At 45.5% G+C, this 22,531-nt stretch overlaps 2 protein-coding genes across 3 annotated transcripts in view; both read left to right on the top strand.

Annotated features, from left to right (window-relative positions):
- Positions 1-8,406, top strand: part of LOC143955587 (uncharacterized) — an 11,065-nt gene extending 2,659 nt beyond the window's left edge. For both annotated transcript variants that reach the window (XM_077465670.1, XM_077465669.1), the window contains exons 2-4: positions 4,698-5,215; positions 5,340-5,484; positions 5,724-8,406. In XM_077465670.1, coding sequence (XP_077321796.1) covers positions 4,970-5,215; positions 5,340-5,484; positions 5,724-7,792 — 2,460 coding nt within the window. In that variant the 5' untranslated portion in view covers positions 4,698-4,969 and the 3' untranslated portion in view covers positions 7,793-8,406. The remainder of the gene's footprint in view (positions 1-4,697; positions 5,216-5,339; positions 5,485-5,723) is intronic.
- LOC143955485 (uncharacterized) overlaps positions 1-22,531 on the top strand; it is a 337,730-nt gene that overhangs the window by 235,172 nt on the left and 80,027 nt on the right. The window lies entirely within an intron of this gene.

Here is a 22,531-nt window from a genome sequence, read left to right as displayed (position 1 = left end):
GTTTTTTCGCCAGTGTCTTAGGTGTTGGTCACGAGTAAAGATGTGCTGTGCTGAGCTCCGGTGAAATATTCCTTACTGGGGCAAGCCATGCAACCTGATCCATTCAAAGTGTCTTTTTAGGCCGAATTCAATGGTACCCGGGGCCTCGTGTCCGAAGAAATGAGGCTTTACCTGTAACTCTTCTCTTTTTTTAGAGAGCTGGACCCCGGGATCCAGTATTTGTTTTTTTTCAGCCATATTCCTGGCGAGGTGCTTTTTACAGGCCCAGGGCTATGGATCCCCCAATAAAAAGGGGGCCCCAGTCCCTGAAGGTTTTCTAACAGAGCCCACCATGAGAGGTGAAGATTGGGTCTGTTACCACAGAATCCTGCAGCTGGATAAGGTGAGGGAGATTCCTGAGGATTTGTTTTTAATTCTTTAATTTCTCCTTTAAAGTAAATGTTGCTATGCCTAAAGTCACCACCGGGGGGCTGTCGAGCACAAACCTGTTCCATGCTTGTCAGTCTCGCCACTGTGTCTCAGGCTGTACACCTCTCCAGCCCAAAGCTCCAGGTAAAGTCGTGGGAAAGGAGGGTTTTCTTCTCCCAGGAATGTCCCCCCACATTGATAGCTTCCTCCAGGCAGGGGGAGCATGATGCTAGCCGGCAGTGTGCTGCGCCGCTCCCGTCGCCGTTACCGCGGTCCCCCCTTCGGCAAGATCAGAGCCCGCCCGCACGGGAAATCGCTCTATTTTAAAATTTAGAGGGGGTGGGGGGCACGGTGGGTGGTCAGAGGAAGGAGGGGGCGCGGCTTAGAGGCGCTGTCACGAATTGAGCATCCACAACTTGGGCTGCATAGCGATAAATTGCACCTTTTTCAGGTGCATACAGCTAGGAGGGACACAGAGCAGACGGGGGGCTTTGAGTTGGTGACACAGGCATTCCCAGGCACATTTACTTTAAGCATCAGGCTGAGCTTAATAGTAGCGGCAGTTGCTGGACTATTGCTCAGCAGTGGGAGTATTTCTTTGGTGGTACCTCTGCATTGTGCTAGGCACTATGACCAGAGGAGGTGTTTCAAATGCTGCAAAGACCAAGGACACAAAGGAGTCACCCTCAGGTCCTAAGGACCCTCCCTCTGCAACACCATCCCAATCTAGGGAGGCTGGTCAGAGTGGGTCATTAGGGGCTGCAATTGCTTTCAACACTTCAGCCCCAGCCTGATCGTTCGGAGGCCGGGCGCGATGTTATGACGTCACGCCCGGCCTCGGTATTCAAATTAACGGCGCCGATCTGGCTAGGAAGCCATGATCGGTTTTTTTTTTTTTTTTTATTCTTCCCAGCCTAGAGGTGAGATGCTTACATTCCTTGTAATAGGAATAAAAGTCATCAATTTTTTTTAATTTTTTTTTAAGTGTAAAACTAAAAAAATTTAATTAACAATAAAAAAAAAAAAAAATTTAAAGCGCCCCTGTCTCCGTGAGCTCGCACACAGAAGCGAACGCATACGTAAGTCCAGCCCACATATGAAAACGGTGTTCAAACCACACATGTGAGGTATCGCCGCGAACGTTAGAACGAGAGCAATAATTCTAGCCCTAGACCTCCTCTGTAACCCAAAATATGTAACCAGTAAAAAAATTTAAAGCGCCGCCTATGGGGATTTTTAAATTCCAAAGTTCGGCGCCATTCCACGAGCGCGTGCAATTTTGAAGCGTGACATGTTGGGTATCTATTTACTCGGCGTATCCTCCTCTTTCACATTATGCAAAGAAATTGGGCTAACTTTACTGTTTTTTGTTTGTTTTTTAAGCATGAAACAGTTTTTTTTTTCTGACAAAAACGCGTTGCTGCGCAAATACCGTGCGAGATAAAAAGTTGCAATGACCGCCATTGTATTCTCTAGGGTCTTTGCTAAAAAAACATATATAATGTTTGGGGGTTCTATGTAATTTTCTAGCAAAAAAATTTGGAATTTTACATGTAGGAGAGAAATGTCAGAATTGGCCTGGGTCCGAAATGGTTAAAGCCAGTAAGAAGATTAGAGTACTTGGGACTGGTCATAGATACAGCCCAAAAGAAGGTGTTTTTACCCCAGACAAAGATCAGCGCCATAAAGGATCTGGTCCAAGGGGTCAGGGCAAAGAAAGATCCTTCCATTCGCCTTTGTATGAGGTTATTGGAGAAGATGGTGGCTTCATTCAAAGCAGTTCCCTATGCTCAGTTTCATTCGAGACTGCTGCAAAACAGTATCCTATCGGTCTGGAACTAAAAGATTCAGGCACTAGATTTTCCAATGCGCCTCAGTTGTTTGAGGATATCCAAGAATCTGCAGAAGGGGAAATCCTTCTTACCAGTTACCTGGAAGGTGGTAACAACAGATGCCAGCCTTTCAGGCTGGGGAGCAATCCTGGGAGAAGCGTCTGTCCAAGGGAAATGGTCCAGAACCAAAAAAGACCTTGCCCATCAACATTCTAGAGATTAGGGCAGTGCATCTAGCCCTAAAGGCCTGGACATTCAGGTTGCAGAATTCTCTTGTCAGGATTCAATCCGACAATGCCACAGCAGTGGCTTATATCAATCACCAAGGGGGCACCAGAAGTCAGGAAACCCAGGCAGAGGTAAACCATATTCTAACCAGGGCAGGAGAACATGCACCGTGCATTTCGGCAATCTTCATTCCAGGGGAAGAGAGCTGGCAGGCAGACTACCTAAGTCGCCAGCAGTTGTTCCCGGGGGAATGGTCCCTTCACCCCAGCATCTTCCTGGCTATATGCCAATGATGGGGAATCCCGGATGTAAATCTGTTTGCGTCCAGGTTCCACAACAAAGTCGTCAACTTTGTGTCAAGAACAAAGGGATCCATTTGCATGCGGAACAGATGCGTTGGTGACTCCGTGGGGATCAATTCTCACTGATTTATGTGTTCCCTCCTATTCTGCTGTTACCTCGACTTCTTCGCAGGATCAAACGGGAAAGGAAGTCGGTAGTTCCTGTGGCCCGAGCGTGGCCCAGAAGATCTTGGTATGCAGAAATAGTAAAGATGGTGGAACCTACCACCACGTCCAGACTTGCTGTCGCAGGGACCAGTGTTCCATCCTACTTAACAAATGCTAAATTTAAAGGTTTGGCTATTGAAACCCACATTCTAAGGAATCGTGGGCTTTCAGGCTCAGTGATACCTACCTTGAGTCTGGAAGGCATGTTTCTTGGTGTGAATCCAGGGGTTGGCATCCTAGGGAGTATGTCATAGGTAGAATGCTTGCCTTTCTGAAAATGGGGCTAGAGATGAAGCTGGCCTTGAGTACTATCAAGGGTCAGATCTCGGCCTTATCAGTGTTGTTTCAACATCCGCTGGCTTTGCATTCTTTGATCCAAAGCTTTATGCAGGGGGTAACGTGGCTTAAGCCTCTGGTTAAAGCACTCCAGAACCCTTGGGACTTGAATTTAGTTCTGTCTGCATTACAGAAACCAAAACGACATGTTCCTTTGGTCCCTTTTTCTGGTAGACAATTCTTCTGCAAGAAGGTTATCAGAGCTGGTGGCTCTTTCTTGTAAAGAGCCATATTTAATCGTTCACAAGGACAGATTGGTATTGCGTCCTCATCCTAGCTTTCTGCCAAAGGTGGTTTCAGGTTTTCACCTAAAGCAGGATATTGCTTTACCTTCATTTTTTCCAGAACCCTGTTCTAAGGAAGAAAAGTCACTACACTCTTAGGATGTAGTGAGAGCGGTCAAGATCTATTTGAAGGCGACTGCTCAGATTCAGAAAACAGATGTTTTGTTCGTGTTGCCGGAAAGTCCTAGGAAAGGACAGGCAGCATCGAAATCCACTATTGCCAAATGGATGTACTCCAAGAAAAGGATTTTACAGGTAAGCTGTAAAAAAGACCAACGTCTTTTGTCTGTTGTCTGCATAGTAACTAAGTTACACTATTGTCTTTAGAGTGAGGAGCAGACATTGTGTCTCCACCTGATCATAAGTAATTGAAATGCTAATTTATACTAATATCAAGGAGGGTTGCTTAGTTAACAACCATAAACATGGTAGACAGGAAGGAACCGAAAATTCTAATTCTTATGTGAGAAGCATCATGACCAACTAGGATTGAATTTCAGCCAATCAGGATTCAATGCCACTTCTGAACCAATGAAAGTAGTCCAAAGGTGTGATTGGTGGGGATGGGTAGAGAGGGAACATAAAAATCAAAGCGCTCATTGATGCGGCCTCTCTCTTAGCCTCATGATTGGGTGCAAGCATGGACACGTAAGGTCTGACTGGGTATCGTATCCCCACCATTCTTTGTTTCGTTTGTGGTAACTTTCTTTCCTTTGTGTATTAGAAACTTTTTTTTTTTTACATTGCAACATCTTTTTTTTTTATATTACTTACTTCGTATTTTATCAATAACATCATTGCTTTAAGAGTTTTATCAGCTACGTTATATTTGGTAATATCTGATTATTTTAACGTTTCTTTTCTGTATAAATAAATTAGATTGTTATCCTTTTTTGCAAGTTATCATTCGTTACTGATTTTATTGGTTATAGCTGCAACCACATTGGTTGGTTCTTATATAGATAAGGTTGTACTCACTTATTTGATGTATCATTAAATGTATAAGTGAGATAGTTAAAAATCGCCATATCACAATTATTAGTAGTTATGATTTATACACAATCATGTTTGTTACAATAAATGTTTTATTATATATTCAGAGTGGAAACCTTGAGGATTATAATAGTGTTATTAAAGAAGAGTACAAGCAAGAGGACAAGGAATATGGTGTAATGAAGGAGCTTTCAGATGGACACAAGGATATGATGGAGCCACCTAATAACAGAAACCCACCAGAGAGATGTCCCCGTCCTCTGTATTCCCGGGATTCCACACAGGAAGGTCACACCATCCCCCACCATCATCAGGTAGATGAGGAACAATCACTGATAGTATCATTAGGATCTGTACATTATCTGCATTGTTACCATTGATGTCATTTTTATTATATATTCAGAGTGGAAACCTGAGAGATCCTAAATTTGATGTTAAAGAAGAGATAAAAGAGGAGTATGATGAGGATGGGGTGATGGAGGAGTTTCCAGAAGGACATAAAGATCTGTACCAGGACACCATGGAGGAGTCATCCAGCTACAGAAACCCACCAGAGAGATGTCCCCGTCCTCTGTATTCCCGGGATTCCACACAGGAAGGTCACACCATCCCCCACTGTTACAAGGTTGGTGGGACGGAGAATCTAGAACATTCACTTACAGAGACAATGTGGGGATTTTTTATGTGATGTCACAATATTAAAGCTCTTATTTTACAGAAGATTTTTCTCTCTCATTTTCTTGGTTTAGAGTGGAGATCCAATCGATATAGAATTTGAGGTGAAATCAGAAGAAGAAGAAGAGAGGTATGTGAGGGATGATCAGCAGTCTATGGAGGAGGATGGAATAACGGGGACATTTATAGAGGATGACACTCCTACAGAGATCAGCACAGGTGGGTCATTAACACTAAATACATTCCTCCACCCATACTGCTCACTGATTGGTCCAGATTATGAAATAAAGTTTGCACTGTCTGAGTCTATAAATGGAGAAGTGATCTAATTGGAGGTGAAGGGAAATCATTTACCAGGTATGTTCCTCAGAGACAAAGCTGCCTGATGTGGGCGGAGTCCTGGTTTAGGGGAACCAATCAGCTCATGTCTAGTAATAATCTTTGTATTTCTATTTTAGTAGATGGACGGGAGATGAGGAAAACCTCAGAGGATTGTCTCACTTTGTCTCCAGACTGTAAAGTAGAAGATGAGGACATCACACAGTATAGTCCAGGAGAAAACCCGACTACCTCAAATGTCCATCCGGCACCACACAGTGTAGATGGACCATCGTATTCCTCTTATCCCGAGGAACCTCAGACTGTGCGGGACGGTGCCGGACCATCGTATTCCTCTTATCCTGAGGAACCTCAGACTGTGCGGGACGGTGCCGGACCATCGTATTCCTCTTATCCTGAGGAACCTCAGACTGTGCGGGACGGTGCCGGACCATCGTATTCCTCTTATCCCGAGGAACCTCAGACTGTGCGGGACGGTGCCGGACCATCGTATTCCTCTTGTCCTGAGGAACCTCAGACTGTGCGGGACGGTGCCGGACCATCGTATTCCTCTTATCCTGAGGAACCTCAGACTGTGCGGGACGGTGCCGGACCATCGTATTCCTCTTATCCTGAGGAACCTCAGACTGTGCGGGACGGTGCCGGACCATCGTATTCCTCTTATCCTGAGGAACCTCAGACTGTGCGGGACGGTGCCGGACCATCGTATTCCTCTTATCCCGAGGAACCTCAGACTGTGCGGGACGGTGCCGGACCATCGTATTCCTCTTATCCTGAGGAACCTCAGACTGTGCGGGACGGTGCCGTCCTTCTGACAGATAAGAGGTTTTCCTGTACTGAGTGCGGGAAGTGTTACAATTCTAACTCTAGTCTTAATGTGCATAAAAAAATTCATACAGGTGAAAAGCCACATTCCTGTTCTGAGTGCGGGAAATGTTTTTCAAGTAAGTCGCATCTTGATAGACATCAGATGTCTCACACAGGGGAGAAGCCATATTCCTGTCCTGAGTGCGGGAAATGTTTTTCAAGTAAGTCGCATCTTGATAGACATCAGATGTCTCACACGGGTGAGAAGCTATATTCCTGTTCTGAGTGCGGGAAATGTTTTTCTACAAAGTCACTTCTTCTCAGACATCAGAAGTCTCACACGGGTGAGAAGCCGTATTCCTGTTCTGAGTGCGGAAAATGTTTTGTAGCGAAAGCAGAACTTGTCAGACATCAGATTTCTCACACGGGTGAGAAGCCGTATTCATGTTCTGAGTGTGGGAAATGTTTTTCAAGAAAGTCTCTTCTTCTCAGACATCAGAGGTCGCACACGGGTGAGAAGCCGTATTCCTGTCCTGAGTGCGGGAAATGTTTTTCAGTTAAGTCGAATCTTGATGAACATCAGAGGTTGCACACAGGTGAGAAGCCACATTCCTGCCCTGAGTGCGGGAAATGTTTTATACAAAAATCAAAACTTGTCAGACATCAGAGGTCTCACACAGGTGAGAAGCCGTATTCCTGTCCTGAGTGCGGGAAATGTTTTTCAGTTAAGTCGAATCTTGACACACATCATATGTCGCACACGGGTGAGAAGCCTTATTCCTGTCCAGAGTGCAGGAAATGTTTTTCAGATAAGTCCAGTCTTTCCTATCATCAGAAATCACACACGGGTGAGAAGCCGTATTCCTGTCCTGAGTGCGGGAAATGTTTTTCAGTTAAGTCCAGTCTTTCCTATCATCAGAGATCACACACGGGTGAGAAGCCGTATTCCTGTCCTGAGTGCGGGAAATGTTTTTCAGATAAGTCACATCTTTCCTATCATCAGAGATCTCACACGGGTGAGAAGCCATATTCTTGTCCTGAGTGCGGGAAATGTTTTTCAGTTAAGTCCAGTCTTTCCTCTCATCAGAGATCACACACGGGTGAGAAGCCATATTCTTGTCCTGAGTGCGGGAAATGTTTTTCAGTTAAGTCCAGTCTTTCCTCTCATCAGAAATCACACACGGGTGAGAAGCCGTATTCTTGTCCTGAGTGCGGGAAATGTTTTTCGCGGAATTCACATCTTTCCTCTCATCAGAGATCGCACACGGGGGAGAAGCCATATTCTTGCCCTGGGTGCGGGAAATGTTTTTCACAGAAGTCCAATCTTTACACACATCAGAGATCTCACATGGGGGAGAAGTCACGTTCCTGTCCTGAGTGAGGGAATTGTTCCTCACTGAAGTCCTGTCTTTCTGTACATCAGGGGGTCCCACACAACCCTCGAGGTGTATTAGGGAGTGCGGGAAATGTTTTTCAAGTAAGTCGCATCTTGATAGACATCAGATGTCTCACACGGGTGAGAAGCTATATTCCTGTTCTGAGTGCGGGAAATGTTTTTCTACAAAGTCACTTCTTCTCAGACATCAGGGAAATGACTTGTATATGAATGTTGCTGGACATGTGGGGAAGAAGCACACCCTGATATACACCTCAGATATACTCCATGGCTGATCTTCATCATGGAAGAAACAGTTTATAGACCTCAACCATAGCCTGACCTCTTGACAAAGATGTCCTATGGAATGGATGATACAACAGTGCCATCTAGAGGTCGGATTGGTAAATATTTCTCCCATTGAAACATAGTATTGAGAAAGGGGCCACACCCATGTGGGGGGGATAATAAAACTTTCCAAAATAAAAAGGCAACAACATAAGAAACGGCAAGAAACAGTTGATAAGGAGATCAGAGATCACCAAAGACATGGATGAAGTGTTGTACCGTGTCGGCCATTGATAGCAGGAGAAAAATAAAAATGGAGTCCTTACCTCTCATTGGTACATTTTATGGTGGAAACTTTTTTTTTTTTCTATTGATTGAACTAGATGGACTTGTGTCTTTTTTTTTTTAACCAGACTATCTATATGTAATAAACATTTACAGGTCTAGTTTAAATAAAATTGTTGACCGAGTGTGACGAGCATTCGCCGTACTATGACAAATTCTGGTCGTATTTTATTTCATAAAGTGATTTCCTATGATCATTGGCTCCATCTAGTGCCCATAATGTGGAATTATGTGGTACACGCATAGGAACTTTAATGGCACCCCAGTCTTAGCCCGTAGGGTTCAATATTGAGTTGGCCCCGCCCTTTGGGATGAATTGTAGCGGAGACTGAGAGCCAGGCCTTCTCGTCCAACATCAGTGCCTGACCTCACAAATGCACTTCTGGAAGAATGGTGAAACATTCCCAATAGACACATCTCCTAAACCTTGTGGACGGCCTTCCCAGAAGAGTTGAAGCTGTTATAGCTGCAAACGGTGGGGCTGGGCCGTGGGACAGGGTGGAAAATTCCCACCAGGCTGCCTAACTTATATTCAAAACGGCTGCTGACATTTGTTCAGGGATTTGACCGATTGGCTGTGTTGCTCCCATTCCTCTGCATTCCGGGAGTTGTAGTCCGGACCGCGCTCAAGTTCCTGGGTGGGTGGAGAGAACTGAGCAGCGGCGCACAGCAGCCAGAAACTACAACTCCCGGAGACTGAGTCTTCAGAGGTGGGGCACATGGCGGGTCACGCACGTCACATGACTGCAGACATCCCAAGTCTCCCGCGTTTGGCTGCGGGCTCCCCGGACACCCGCGAGCGCTGGGCGATCTCCCAGCTGGGTCAGAAGACCGAGCAGCCGAATGGAGTACGGATGCTCAGGCTGCTCTGCCTTCTGTCTGTGGCCAGGGGGTGGGACGGAGCTGAGAGCGCTCCGCTGGTGGATGCTGAGGCTGCGCTGGTGGACACTGATGAGATGGCACTAATAGGCTGAACTGGTGGGCACTGATGAGTTGGCACTAATAGGCTGAACTGGTGGACACTGATGAGATGGCACTAATAGGCTGAACTGGTGGGCACTGGTGGACACGGATATCCTGCACTGGTGGATACTGATGGGCTGCACTGGTAGGCACTGATAAGGTGGCACTGAAAAACGCTGATAGGCTGCACTGATGAGGTGGCACAAATGGACACTGATAGGCTGCATTTAATTGGCACTGGTAAGGCTGTGGCGCGAAGCCTCACCTCCTTGAAATTAGTTTTTGCAGTTTGAGATGTCTGTGACTGTCTCAGGCTGGTTGTGGCTGGACTTGAAGTCGTCATCACCCCCCCAGGAAGCTGAGTTAACACCGGCATCGCTGAGGTGAGAGACCCTGACACCCCCAGCTGACCCCCACATCCCACCCCCCCCATACACCCCATTTACCCTGCCCCAGTGCCCTGCCCACCCAGTAACCTCAAAATAGCCCTCAACACTGTCTGGCTGTCAGGTCCTGTGCTGGCCATGGCCTGTAAGTCCTGCTGGGAGCTTACCATGGCCTGTTGGCCATGGCCTGTGGGTCCTGCTGGGAGCTGGCCATGGCCTGTTGGCTATGGCCTGTGGGTCCTGCTGGGAGCTGGCCATGGCCTGTGGGTCCTGCTGGGAGCTGGCCATGGCCTGTTGGCTATGGCCTGTGGGTCCTGCTGGGAGCTGGCCATGGCCTGTGGGTCCTGCTGAGAGCTGGCCATGGCCTGTTGGCTATGGCCTGTGGGTCCTGCTGGGAGCTGACCATGGCCTGTGGGTCCTGCTGAGAGCTGGCCATGGCCTGTGGGTCCTGCTGGGAGCTGGCCATGGCCTGTTGGCTATGGCCTGTGGGTCCTGCTGGGAGCTGGCCATGGCCTGTTGGCTATGGCCTGTGGGTCCTGCTGGGAGCTGGCCATGGCCTATGGGTTCTTCTGGCCATGGCTTATGGGTCCTGCTGGCCTGTGGGTCCTGCTGGCCACTGGCCCATGGGTAGGTGGTTCAATGGGCCACTTGACTGGACTTGACCCCAGACCTAAGGCTGCGAACCCTCCCCTGCCATGAAGTAAGACTGGGATGCCGTTTAAAGTTCATGTGCGTGTAAAGGCAGGTGTCCCAATAATTTTGGCAATATAGTGTGTAGCGCTATTCTTTTCACACTCTGCGGCTCCTGAGATATGGCGGCACCTCCTGTAGAGTATTTAGGAGCAGAGTCTTCATAATCTGTGTGATCGGTACAGGATCTCTAACATGCGCAGTGCCTCCACTCAATTGGGGCTTGTGAATAGCAAGTGAAATCCCAACTGAGAAATGTATCTCCACATAGACGGTAATCCACACAGCTTTGTATTTGAAAGTCCATGTATTGAAGAAATAACATTCAGTGAACCATCCAACATAAAGTATTTTCCAGACAGGAACATGAAATCATTAACAGTCTCTATGTATGTCTCAGAGAGGAGGAAGTGCAGCACTTACACATTCCGTGTTCTCTTTCTGCCACATCTCTCTCTCTCCACCCACTTACCTCATCCTTGGTGAGAGAGAGAGAGCATAGCGGCCATATTGAAAAGGGGCAAACAAACACTGCAACTACATGTTGTCTTATATATCCTTATACACTACAAGTGTATTTGGATATAGAGAACATACACACACAGCACAAGGCCGTGCTCACACTACGAGGCGTTTCTCGGGGCTGCAGTCCCTCTGAGCTCCACAAAGTGGTGATCTTCTACCCAGACAGGAAGTCTCTATGGAAGACAGGAAGTGAGGTCACATACAGACAGGAAGTTCCGGGTGAGAGGTGAGTCGGGAGGAAGTAGAGTGGAGACATTGTTGGACCTGGCAGCAGAGGAGGTGATAACGTAAGATATTATCATTATTATAAAGTAGTTGTATAGCACGGACAGTTTACACAGCGCTTTACAATATGAGGGCAGACAGTACAGTTACAATACAATTCAATACAGGAGGAATCAGAGGGCCCAGCTCGTTAGAGCTTACAATCTAAGAATATTATATGTATATTTCTCTCCACCTTGGTGGGAGTGGAGGTGACCTCATCTATAAGGATGTACAGTACACACACAACACAGAACAAGGTCATCTTCATACTTCAAGACACTGCATTTCCTCTGAGCTCCACAAGGTGGTGATCTCACTTCTACCTAGACAGGAAGTGATGTCAGGTACAGACAGGAAGTTCCCGGTTAGAGGTGAGTCCGGAAGAAGTAGAGAGGAGACATTGCTGGAAATGGCAGAAAAGGAGGTAATAAGATCTTATTTTCTATTTACACCCAGTAACCCCCCCCCCCCCCCCCGTCATGTCCGTCTTCTTCCTCCATAGTCACTGTGACGTCTTTTATCTCCAGCAGATGATGATACACACATATATAGTGTGGAAACCTAGATTAACCCCTTCATGGTCAGAACATTCCCCCACCTATGGGGCCGCAACATTTCCTTCATGTTGGAGATAAATTCTAGTAATATGTTCCTCTAAACAAACATCACTGACAATAAATAGACAAGACAATGACCATCCTGACCATACATGACCTACAATGGGTAATTATTACACCACACAGGCAGATTAACCCCTTCAGGATCAGAACGTTCCCCCAGTAACGGGGCCGGAACATTGTCTTCATTTTGTTGGTGTGTCACCTTTCCCACCAATCACCTTCTCACCTCATCAGTCTATACTAACGGACTATATGACTTTTATTAGTAGTGGGGGATGGGGGGGGGGATTGGAATATGTATGTCTTTATTTTAGAAGATTCAAATAGGAAGAAAGAGGGAAAATTTTATTTGTAGAAAGAATGTCCTGAAAACAAATTTTTCCATATTGATCCAAGTCTCAGATATTCATTCACACCATCCCCCACCATGATCAGGTAGACGGGTAACAATCACCGATAGGATTTATACACAAACAGGTTTGTTACAACAAATGTTTTATTAACCCCTTGCCGCAGAGCGTACGCAGATGTGCGTACTCGGCTTCCTGGGGTTATACCGGGATGATGCCCGCACCTGCAGGCATCATCCCGGTACCGTTTTTCAGAGCGGGCGATCGGCTTTCCAGCCATAACAACCGATGTGGCTAAAAGCCGCTCGGCTGTTATGCCGGAGGAGCGGGAGGGGACGTCCCCGCCGCTCTTACCGGGGCTCCCGTTCAATCGGGAGCACCGATGCACGATCCGCCACTTCTGGCCGCTAGGCAGGGACTGGAGTGAAGCCGTAAGCGTCTTCATTCCAGTCTCGTAATTGTAAACATGGAAGCGACGTCATGACGTCACTTCCTGTTTACTCGGCTGCCAATGGCGCCGGATTTAAAAATATATACAGTATTCAGAGTTGCTGAAAATGGCGAACTGAATACTTTGAAGTGTAAAGGAGGGGTGGGGGGTCTTTTAGACCCCCCATCCCTCCATAAAGAGTACCTGTCACCACCTATTACTGTCACAAGGGATGTTTACATTCCTTGTCACAGCAATAAAAGTGATCAAATTATTATTATTTTTTTTAAACAATGTATTAATTTTAAAATAAAAACATTTTTTTTTTTTAAAGCGCCCCCCCCCCCCCCCTCAGTCGCCGCAAGCTCGTGCAGCAGAGAAAACGCATACGTAAGTCACGCCCATAATGTGAGGTATCGCCACGATCGTCAGAGCGAGAGCAATAATTCTAGCAGTAGACCTCCTCTGTAACTCTAACCTGGTAACCTGAATTTTTTTTTTTAAAGCGTCGCCTATTGAGATTTTTTTAGGTACCGTAGTTTGTCGTCATTCCACTAGTGCGTGCGATTATAAAGTGTGACATGTTTGGTATCTATTTATTCGGCGTAACATCATCTTTCATATTATGCAAAAAAAATTGGGCTAATTTTACTGTCTCGTTTTTTTAAAATTCATGAAAGTGTCCCTTTTCCCAAAAAGTTGCGTTTAAAACACCGCTGCGCAAATACCGTGTGACATAAAATATTGCAACAATCGCCGTTTTATTCTCTAGATTCTCTGCTAAAAAAAAATATATAATGTTTGGGGGTTCCAAGTAATTTTCTAGCAAAAAATATGGATTTTAACTTGTAAACACCAAATGTCAAAAATAGGCTTAGTCATGAAAGGGTTATATATTCAGAGTGGAAACATCGGGGGGTGATAATATTGTTGTTAAATAAGAGTAAAAAGAGGAGGATGAGGAGTATGGTGTGATGAAGCAGCTTTCTGAACGACATCATGATGGAGCAATCAAATAACAGGAACCCGCCAGAGAGATGTCCCCGTCCTCTGTATTCCCGGGATTCCACACAGGAAGATCACACCATCCCCCACCATCATCAGGTAGATGAGGAACAATTATGAGTAGTTATGATTTATACACAATCATGTTTGTTACAATAAATGTTTTATTATATATTCAGAGTGGAAACCTTGAGGATTATAATAGTGTTATTAAAGAAGAGTACAAGCAAGAGGACAAGGAATATGGTGTAATGAAGGAGCTTTCAGGACACAAGGATATGATGGAGCCGCCTAATAACATAAACCCACCAGAGAGATGTCCCCGTCCTCTGTATTCCCGGGTTTCCTCAAAGGAAGATCACACCTGTAAGAGAAGTTCGGTTGGTAGACGCGCGTTGACGCACAGGCACGCGCACAGTAATGTGTGTGCCAAGAATACAGTGTACTGGCGTTTGCACAGACGTGCGCGGTTGAGAACAGGTGGGCGCGCGCCGCCGCAACCAGGAACACGTACGCGCACACGTGCATGCACTGGCACCAACCAGTCTATTTAAACGGTGCAATGACACTCACAGATTGCTGAGTGGTCTTTCAGCTAGTGCCTGTGTGTTTAATCTGTTCCTGTGTTTGACCCGGCTTGTACCTGAACCTTTCCTTGGACTTCTGCCTGCCTTCCTGTTACCCCAGCTTGTGTTTGACCCTGTTCCTGCTTCATGATTCTGTACTGCGCTGCCCAACTGTGTACCGAACCTGGCCTGTATCCTGTCTCTGCTTCTGCTTCACATTCTGGTACCTGCTCTGCTCGGCTGTTGATGACCTCCTGGCTTATGTTCCGACCACGCTTCCTCCCTGCTGATCCAGCAACATGGAGTTCCAGTTCTCGGTGCCTATCCGGTGATCCGCAACCGTTGGGTTCCTGTCAAGGTCCAACCTGAGCCACCTGCTATACTGACCGACGTGCCACTCTGCGTCTTTCACTCCCTGTCATCTCTACCAGGGGTGTTAGGCAGGAGGTGCAAGAGAAGCCTTCTCTACAGCACCAGGTACGTGACAGTACCACTCAGCCAGATGTCGGAGACTGAGAGAGAGGCTTCGCCTTTGGATTTGTTATGCCAGCAACTTGTCTTCCTCACACAAGCAGTCAGCACCCTGCAAAAGAGCCACTCGCAGCTGGAAGGTCACATCCAAACCTTTCCATCCGCAACTCCTGTACCTGCTATCACACCTGACTATCCCACATCCAAGAAGACTGTGTTCTCATCTGCAAGTATTATGCCACCACCAGAACCCCGAGTTCCTGCGCCAGAGCGATTTTTCAAGCGATCTGCACAAGTTCCGTGCATTTAAATATTCCTGTGAACTATACTTTGCCTTGTAGCCAAGAACTTTTTCGCTTGAGATCACTAAGATGGGATTTACCATATCCCTACTTCTTGGAGAATCACAGTCTTGGGCCCACCAACTCCTAGAACAAACTAGTTCAGTACTGCACTCTCTTTCTTAATTTTTTGAAGCAATGGCCCAACTCTATGATGACCCCCAGCGCACTGCTACCGCAGAATCTACCCTCCATAAGCTACGACAAGGTCATCGGCCCACTGAGGACTATGTTGCTGAATTCCACTTATGGGCCTTTGATTCCATCAATTACGCCTTGGTTTGTCCGAAGGACTCAAGAATGAGCTCGCCCGAGTCGGGGTTCCCAATTCCCTCAATGGCCTCATTAGTCTGGCTATCCAGCTTGAACATCGATTCAGAGAAGGTTGGCACCACCACAAGACCTATGCAACTGGGACTTTTTCTCTCTCCACTCTCCAGCACAGAGAAGTTGCGAAGACGCAGAACGGGCCTGTGTATATACTGTGGGGTAGCAGGACATTTTCTCCAGAACTGCCCAGTGAGACACACAAGGACCCAGATCACCTCCTCTGCCTACCTTGCCAACTGCTCTGGGTCAAAGGGGATCTGCTCATGTTACCCTGTCCTTGTCACTTCAGCTCTCCGGGAGAAGCATCCAAGTACCAGCTATAGTCGATTCCGGGGCCTGCAGCTGTTTTATGGACAAGGACTTTGTTCAGCATCACCAAATTCCTTTACAAACAAAGACTTACCAGGTCTGGGCCCATAACACATGAGACTTGCCCGCTACTGGCTGGATCTGATACAGGTCATCAGGAATACTTAAGCCTGGACATTATTCCATCACCCTTATTCCCCATCATCCTGGTTGCAAGCCCTCAACATGCAGATAGACTGGGTTTCAGGGAAAATTACTTTTTCATCCTCCTACCGCCAGCAGTCCTCCCTGCCCCCCATTTCCATGGTACCTGCACCTCTTCTGGGGGTACATACTGACTCTCCAGTGTCACAGCTCATACCTGAAGTTTATCGGGAATTGAATAAAGTCACCATCAAGAACAGATACCCTTTGCCCTTGGTTCCGGAACTTTTTCAATGCTTTAAAACTTCTGCTGTATTCACGAAGCTTGACTTACGAAGGGCATATAACCTGGTACGAATCCGCAAGGTGGATGAATGGAAAACAGCCTTCCGCACCAGATTCGGACATTATGAGTACCTTGTTATGCCCTTCGGACTGTGTAATGCCCCAGCAACATTCCAGCATTTCGTCAACAATATTTTCAGAGACTTCCTTGATTTATTTCTTATCGTCTATCTAGATATCCTCATCTTTTCCAATTCCCTCTCGGCACACCGTGAACATGTGTAAAAGGTTCTTGGTCGGCTAAGAGACCATGGACTACTGTATATGCAAAGGCCGAGAAGTGCAAATTCGAGAAAGACACCATCCAGTTCTTGGGGCTTATCATCTCTACTTCGGGCATCTCCATGGATCCCCAAAAGGTCAAATCCATCCTAGAATTGCCCACGCCTACAGACAGGAAGAGTACACAGAGGTGCATTAGATTTGCCAACTTCTACCGCAAGTTTATTAAGGATTTCTCCGCCATTATTGCTCCTGTCACCCAACTGACTAAGCAGAATACCCGCTTCCAGTGGACACCATGCAGCACAAGCCACCTTCGACCAACTGAAGGCTCTGTTTACCTCAGCTCCTATTCTACAATATCCAGACCCTGCATCACCATATGTTCTCGAAGTAGATGCCTCAGAGAATGCGGTAGGTGCCATCCTGTCACAACGGGGACAAAGTCACTACTACACCCTATTGCCTTCTTGTCCAGAAAACGTAGCCCTGCAAAAAGGAATTACGACGTGGGTGACCATGAAATACTAGCCATAAAGACAGCCCTGGAAGAATGGCGTTATTTGCTGGAAGGAGCAGCCCATCCCATTTTAATCTTAACCGATCATAAAAACCTCGAATAGCTCAGAACAGCCAAGCGGTTAATACCTCGGCAGGCCAGGTGGGCGCTATTCTTTTCTCGCTTCTCCTTCCACATTACTTTTAGACCAGGTTCCAAGAATGGCAAGCCTGATGCCCTATCACAAATGTACCCAGAGGAAGGAGAACCCCACCAGGCAGACACAATTCTACTGGCTCAAAGTTTCCTACTCCTACAACTAGACCTGATCACCCAGCTAAAGCAGGCTTCCACAAGAGGCATTCTACCATCAGGTGTTTCCAGGAACAAGAGGGATTATTCCTTCACAACCAAAGAGTGTTCGTACCCCCGAGTCTTTGGCCCAAGATCCTGAGTCTCTGTCATGATCATCCCTTAGCAGGATATTTCAGGGTAACCAAGACAGTGGAGCTCGTGCTACGTTCCTTTTGGTGGCCGGGTTTAAGGCCTGACTTCAAGAGTTATGTGAACACCCGTGGAATCTGTGCCTGAAACAAAAGCGATAAGACCAAGTCTTGGGGTCTGTTAAGACCACTACCCATTCCCAAGAGGCCCTGCAAAAATATTAATATGGACTTCATTGTCGAACTTCCACCATCTGACAATGTTACCACCATTTTTGTGATCGTGGACAGATTGACCAAGATGGCCCATTTTATTCCTTTGTTAGGAACTCCGTCAGCAACAGAAACTGCTCACACCTTCATCAGGGAGGTAGTCAGACTCCATGGGGTGCCCAGCAGTATCACCTCGGATCGAGGGGTGCAATTTACATCCAGATTTTGGAAAGAGCTTTGAAGGATGTTGAGAGACTTTTTTTTTTCTTCTGCATATCAACCCCAGACTAACGGCCAAACTGAACGTACGAATCAGACTCAACAATATCTTCGGTTCTTCTCATCTTTTGCCCAGGATGACTGGGCATCACTTTTACCCCTGGCAGAGTTTGCATACAACGATGCTACGGGACACACCCCGTTTTTTGCAAGCTATGGATACTTCCCAACCTTCCTACCTGACATCTTGCCTGATTCCTTGGTTCCTGCAGAAAGATTAAACATCCTTCAGTCAAACAATAAGATATTACAAAGAAATATCTCCAGAGCACAATAAGAAATTCTTTGACAGGAAAAGAAGAGGAGACCTATAACTTAAAGTCGGGGACAAGGTTTGGTTATCCTCTGCCAACCAAAAATTGTCTTGTCCATCCAAGAAACTTGGACCGAGATTTATTGGTCCCTTCCCTGTCAAAAGGCAGATCAACTCTGCAAAACAAAACAAGATAAAGTTGGCGCACAAATGAATGGTCTCTTTAAGAGCGTTTGACTATCTCGTGGGATGTTTGTTTCTTTAAATAAATGTCCTGTAGATGGTCTCAATGTGCGGCTGTTAACCCATTATGGACTTGGCAAAAAATGGATGCAGCAGAAAAAACGATCAAAAACAGCGCATCAAAGGGACTAGTAGATTGATGTGAAAAAGACTTTAAAATGTCATTTATTAAATGTAAAAAATAAACACAGACATCTGATCCCTGCAGGATCTCAAACACATAAAAAACACCAATCATAAAACGGACAGATGTTTGATAATGAAAAGCTCCTCAGATCTCTCAATTATAACTTTGGAAAGGTCAAAACCAAAGACCAATGTGCACAGCTTTCGAATGCCTAATGAATGCAATCAATCATCTGAAAGAACCCAAAAAGTCAGTGTAAACGAATGGAACAACGTTTCTAGGGACACTCACTTCATAGGTGTTCAATGGGCTGCAGAGCTGATGAGTCCAGTCTGATGACCGAGGGGGAGGTGTTTATTTCAGCTCCATCTGAAGCGTTCGGCTTGGAGGCAGAGGTGAAATGCTGCACGCTAGGTGGTAAGGATCAAGCTTAGTCACCAGATGATATCAGCTGTACACATAGGCAGCTTGGAGAACGCTGCACTGCCTGCAGTGCCGCTTGTCCGAGCGGCTGTGGATCACATGAGAGGCTTGTCACGTGGAAGGCTGTGAAGGGGAAGGTTGCTATGCCGACTCTCCTGCTTACATGTTTCGCGCTCCTGCGCTTTGTCAAAGCTGGAGCGGCATACAGCAACCAGAAAGATAAAGGCATCGGGTAGTGTGTAGGGGCGGGGACTGTCGAAGTCTCTCAGGTTAACCCCTAATGTGTCACTAAGCCTCCTGCAGTTAAAACCTTATTAGACAGGGGTCTGTGTCAGTGAAAGAACTGTTAGAAAACATCTAATAGGAAATGTGGATTGAAACATATGGTTGACACAGTGGTGTAGTGGTTAGCATTCCCACCTAGCAGCAAGCAGGACGCTGGTTCGATTCCCAACCACGCCACCACCCGCCTGGAGCTTGTATGTTCTCCCTGTGCCTGTGTGGGTTTCCATGGGGATATTAAAGGATATACAGAAGGGAGAAGAATGCTATGGATAAAAGGACACTGTAAGTTAAAAAAACACTGTAAGTTAAAAAAACTCAAGGGGGGGAAAAATTGCGGAGACCAAGGGCAAAAAAACAAATTATTTAAAAGATATATTTTATATTATTATTATTAAGTCCTTTCCTATAGGATAGTTAGAATAAATATATTAGCTACTCTTCGTTCATAAAAAAAATAAAAAAAAAAAAAAAAATAAAATAAAATATAAAAAAATGAAAAGAAAAAGAAAAAAAATGAAAATATATTTTCTATAAAAAATGTAGGGTGGCGGTCATGAACGATGAGTAGCGATTATATCTGAGTAACCTATATCAAGAGGTTATGCTGAGGATGTCAATGTCTTCATTGAGGCCATCAGGCGAGAGAGACCCCATAAGATATATCCAGAAGGTCTCCCTGCGACAAAGGTGGGAGAATCTTTCGTTGGCCGTTAGGGTACCCTTGGGGATAGCCTCAATTGCAAGGACCTCCATTTCTTTAAAGTTTTTATCATGACAAAAAGGGGAAAATGGCGTGGCACGCTGTGTTGAATGCAGCCCTCTTTAATCAGGCGGCGATGTTCGCCCACCCTGACTCGTAGGGCCCGCATAGTGCGGCCTACATAAAGGAGGCCACAGGGACAACGTAAAACATATATTACGTATTCAGTAGAACACGTGATGAATTGTTTAATCTCAAAGGTTTTTCCTTTGGGTGTAGTGATGGTGGATTGGCCGTTGGGGATGGACTGACAAGTATAACAACCTCTTTTACGACATTTAAAAATCCCACATCTATTATCAAAGTACATCCTAATATCAGGGAATATATTATTATCCTTTCTATTGGATTGTATAAGTTTATTGGGAGCAATAATATTTTTGATTGTACGAGAGCGTCTAAAAGTGATTTGGGGTCTGACCGGAAGGAGTGGTGCTAAAATCGGATCCAGCTTTAGGATATCGTAATGTTTAAGAATTATTTTAGACATATGTTTATATTGTGTGTTAAAGGTAGAAATAAACCTAATTGTAGTATAGTCATTAGTGGAATTTTTGGGGCGTTTTTTCGTAGGTGAATGCTTGGTTGCGTGTTCCATAAAGGCCTGTGTAACTAAATCATCTGGGTATTCTTTTTCTAAGAATTTTTTTGCCATCTGCTGGCCTTGTTGTGTATAGTCCTCAGTTGAGGTACAGTTTCTGCGTAACCTTTGGAACTGACCGCTAGGAATATTTTTCTTCCAAGCAGGGTGATGGCAACTCTTATAATGAAGGTAAGAGTTGCCTGCTGTGGGTTTAATATGGTTGCTAGTGGTGACACTATGCTCATTATGAGAAAGTACAAGGTCCAAAAAGACCAGATGGTTTTGGTCGATGACCGATGTGAAAGATAGACCCATAGAATTGTTGTTACAATAAGTGACGAAGGAGGAAAAAGTCTCAACTCCGCCACTCCATATGAGCAAAATGTCATCTATATAACGACCATAAAATACGATAAACTCAGCAAAAGGATTGTTTCTCCAGATTTTTTGTTCCTCCCAAAAGCCCATGGTGAGGTTCGCATATACCGGGGCAAAACTGGCTCCCATGGCTGTACCTTGGCGCTGGAGGAAAAATTGGTCTAAAAAGGTGAAGTAGTTATGTTTCAAGCAGAACTCTATGCTCAATAATAAAAATTCAGACTGTTTGGAGTTCATGCTTTCATCAATGCTCAAAAAGTGTTGTATTGCATTCAGTCCCACTTCGTGGGGTATAGAAGTATAAAGCGAGTTGACGTCTAAAGAGGCCCACATATATTCGTCAGACCATCTGTAGTTTTCCATAACCTCAATCACCTGACTGGAGTCCTTAATATAGGAAGGAAGTTGCACCACCAATGGCTGTAAGATGTGATCTATATAGGCCGAAAGGCCGCTAGTGAAACTATTAGTACTGGCCACTATTGGTCTACCCGGAGGGTTAGTAAGGGACTTGTGAACCTTGGGGAGATGATAAAAGTAAGGGGTGCTGCAGACTTTGGGGAGGAGGAATCGTTTTTCTTGGGGATTTAACACCCCATCTTTTTGAGCTTTGTCTACCAACGTAATTAAATCACGCTGGTAAATTGGAAGGGGGTCGGTTTGAAGTTTTTGATATGTAGTCGTATCAGATAACAGGCGATTGGCTTCGCCAAGGTAGTCGCCCATGTCCTGTACGACTAGACTCCCTCCTTTATCGGCTTGTTTGACCACAATGTTCTTGTTGGTGGTAAGGTTATGAAGAGCCTGTTGTTCAAATTTATTTAGATTAGCTTGTTTTTTGTTATTGGTTGTATTGCATAACTCAATAAATTCTTTATAAACCACTTGGTAAAAAGTCTCAATAAAGGGGCCCTTAGAATGGGTTGGGTTAAAGGTGGACGCCGGTTTCAGATGAGTATGAATTATCGCTGGTTCTGTAAAGGGATATTGTGTTTGGCTTGAGATATGACACTCGCTCCACAAGTCTTCAAGAATTCTCAAAATGTCATCCTGGGGGGTGACATTCATATCAATATTATCGATTTCAGGTGTTGAATCTCCTTTTTTGTTGTTATTAATAATTGTTTTTGCAAAATGTCTTTTCAGGGTAAGATCTCAGGGTAAGAGATCTTACCCTGCGATAATTCATACTCATACTCATCTGAAACCGGCGTCCACCTTTAACCCAACCCATTCTAAGGGCCCCTTTATTGAGACTTTTTACCAAGTGGTTTATAAAGAATTTATTGAGTTATGCAATACAACCAATAACAAAAAACAAGCTAATCTAAATAAATTTGAACAACAGGCTCTTCATAACCTTACCACCAACAAGAACATTGTGGTCAAACAAGCCGATAAAGGAGGGAGTCTAGTCGTACAGGACATGGGCGACTACCTTGGCGAAGCCAATCGCCTGTTATCTGATACGACTACATATCAAAAACTTCAAACCGACCCCCTTCCAATTTACCAGCGTGATTTAATTACGTTGGTAGACAAAGCTCAAAAAGATGGGGTGTTAAATCCCCAAGAAAAACGATTCCTCCTCCCCAAAGTCTGCAGCACCCCTTACTTTTATCATCTCCCCAAGGTTCACAAGTCCCTTACTAACCCTCCGGG

Source organism: Lithobates pipiens, unplaced genomic scaffold, assembly GCF_037356315.1.
Source record: "Lithobates pipiens isolate NorthernLeopardFrog02 unplaced genomic scaffold, aLitPip1_a1.2 Scaffold_35, whole genome shotgun sequence".
NCBI classification, from domain to species: domain Eukaryota; kingdom Metazoa; phylum Chordata; class Amphibia; order Anura; family Ranidae; genus Lithobates; species Lithobates pipiens.
The sequence above is the reverse complement of the archived record's forward strand: the minus strand, read 5'-3'. Positions and strand labels throughout refer to the sequence as shown.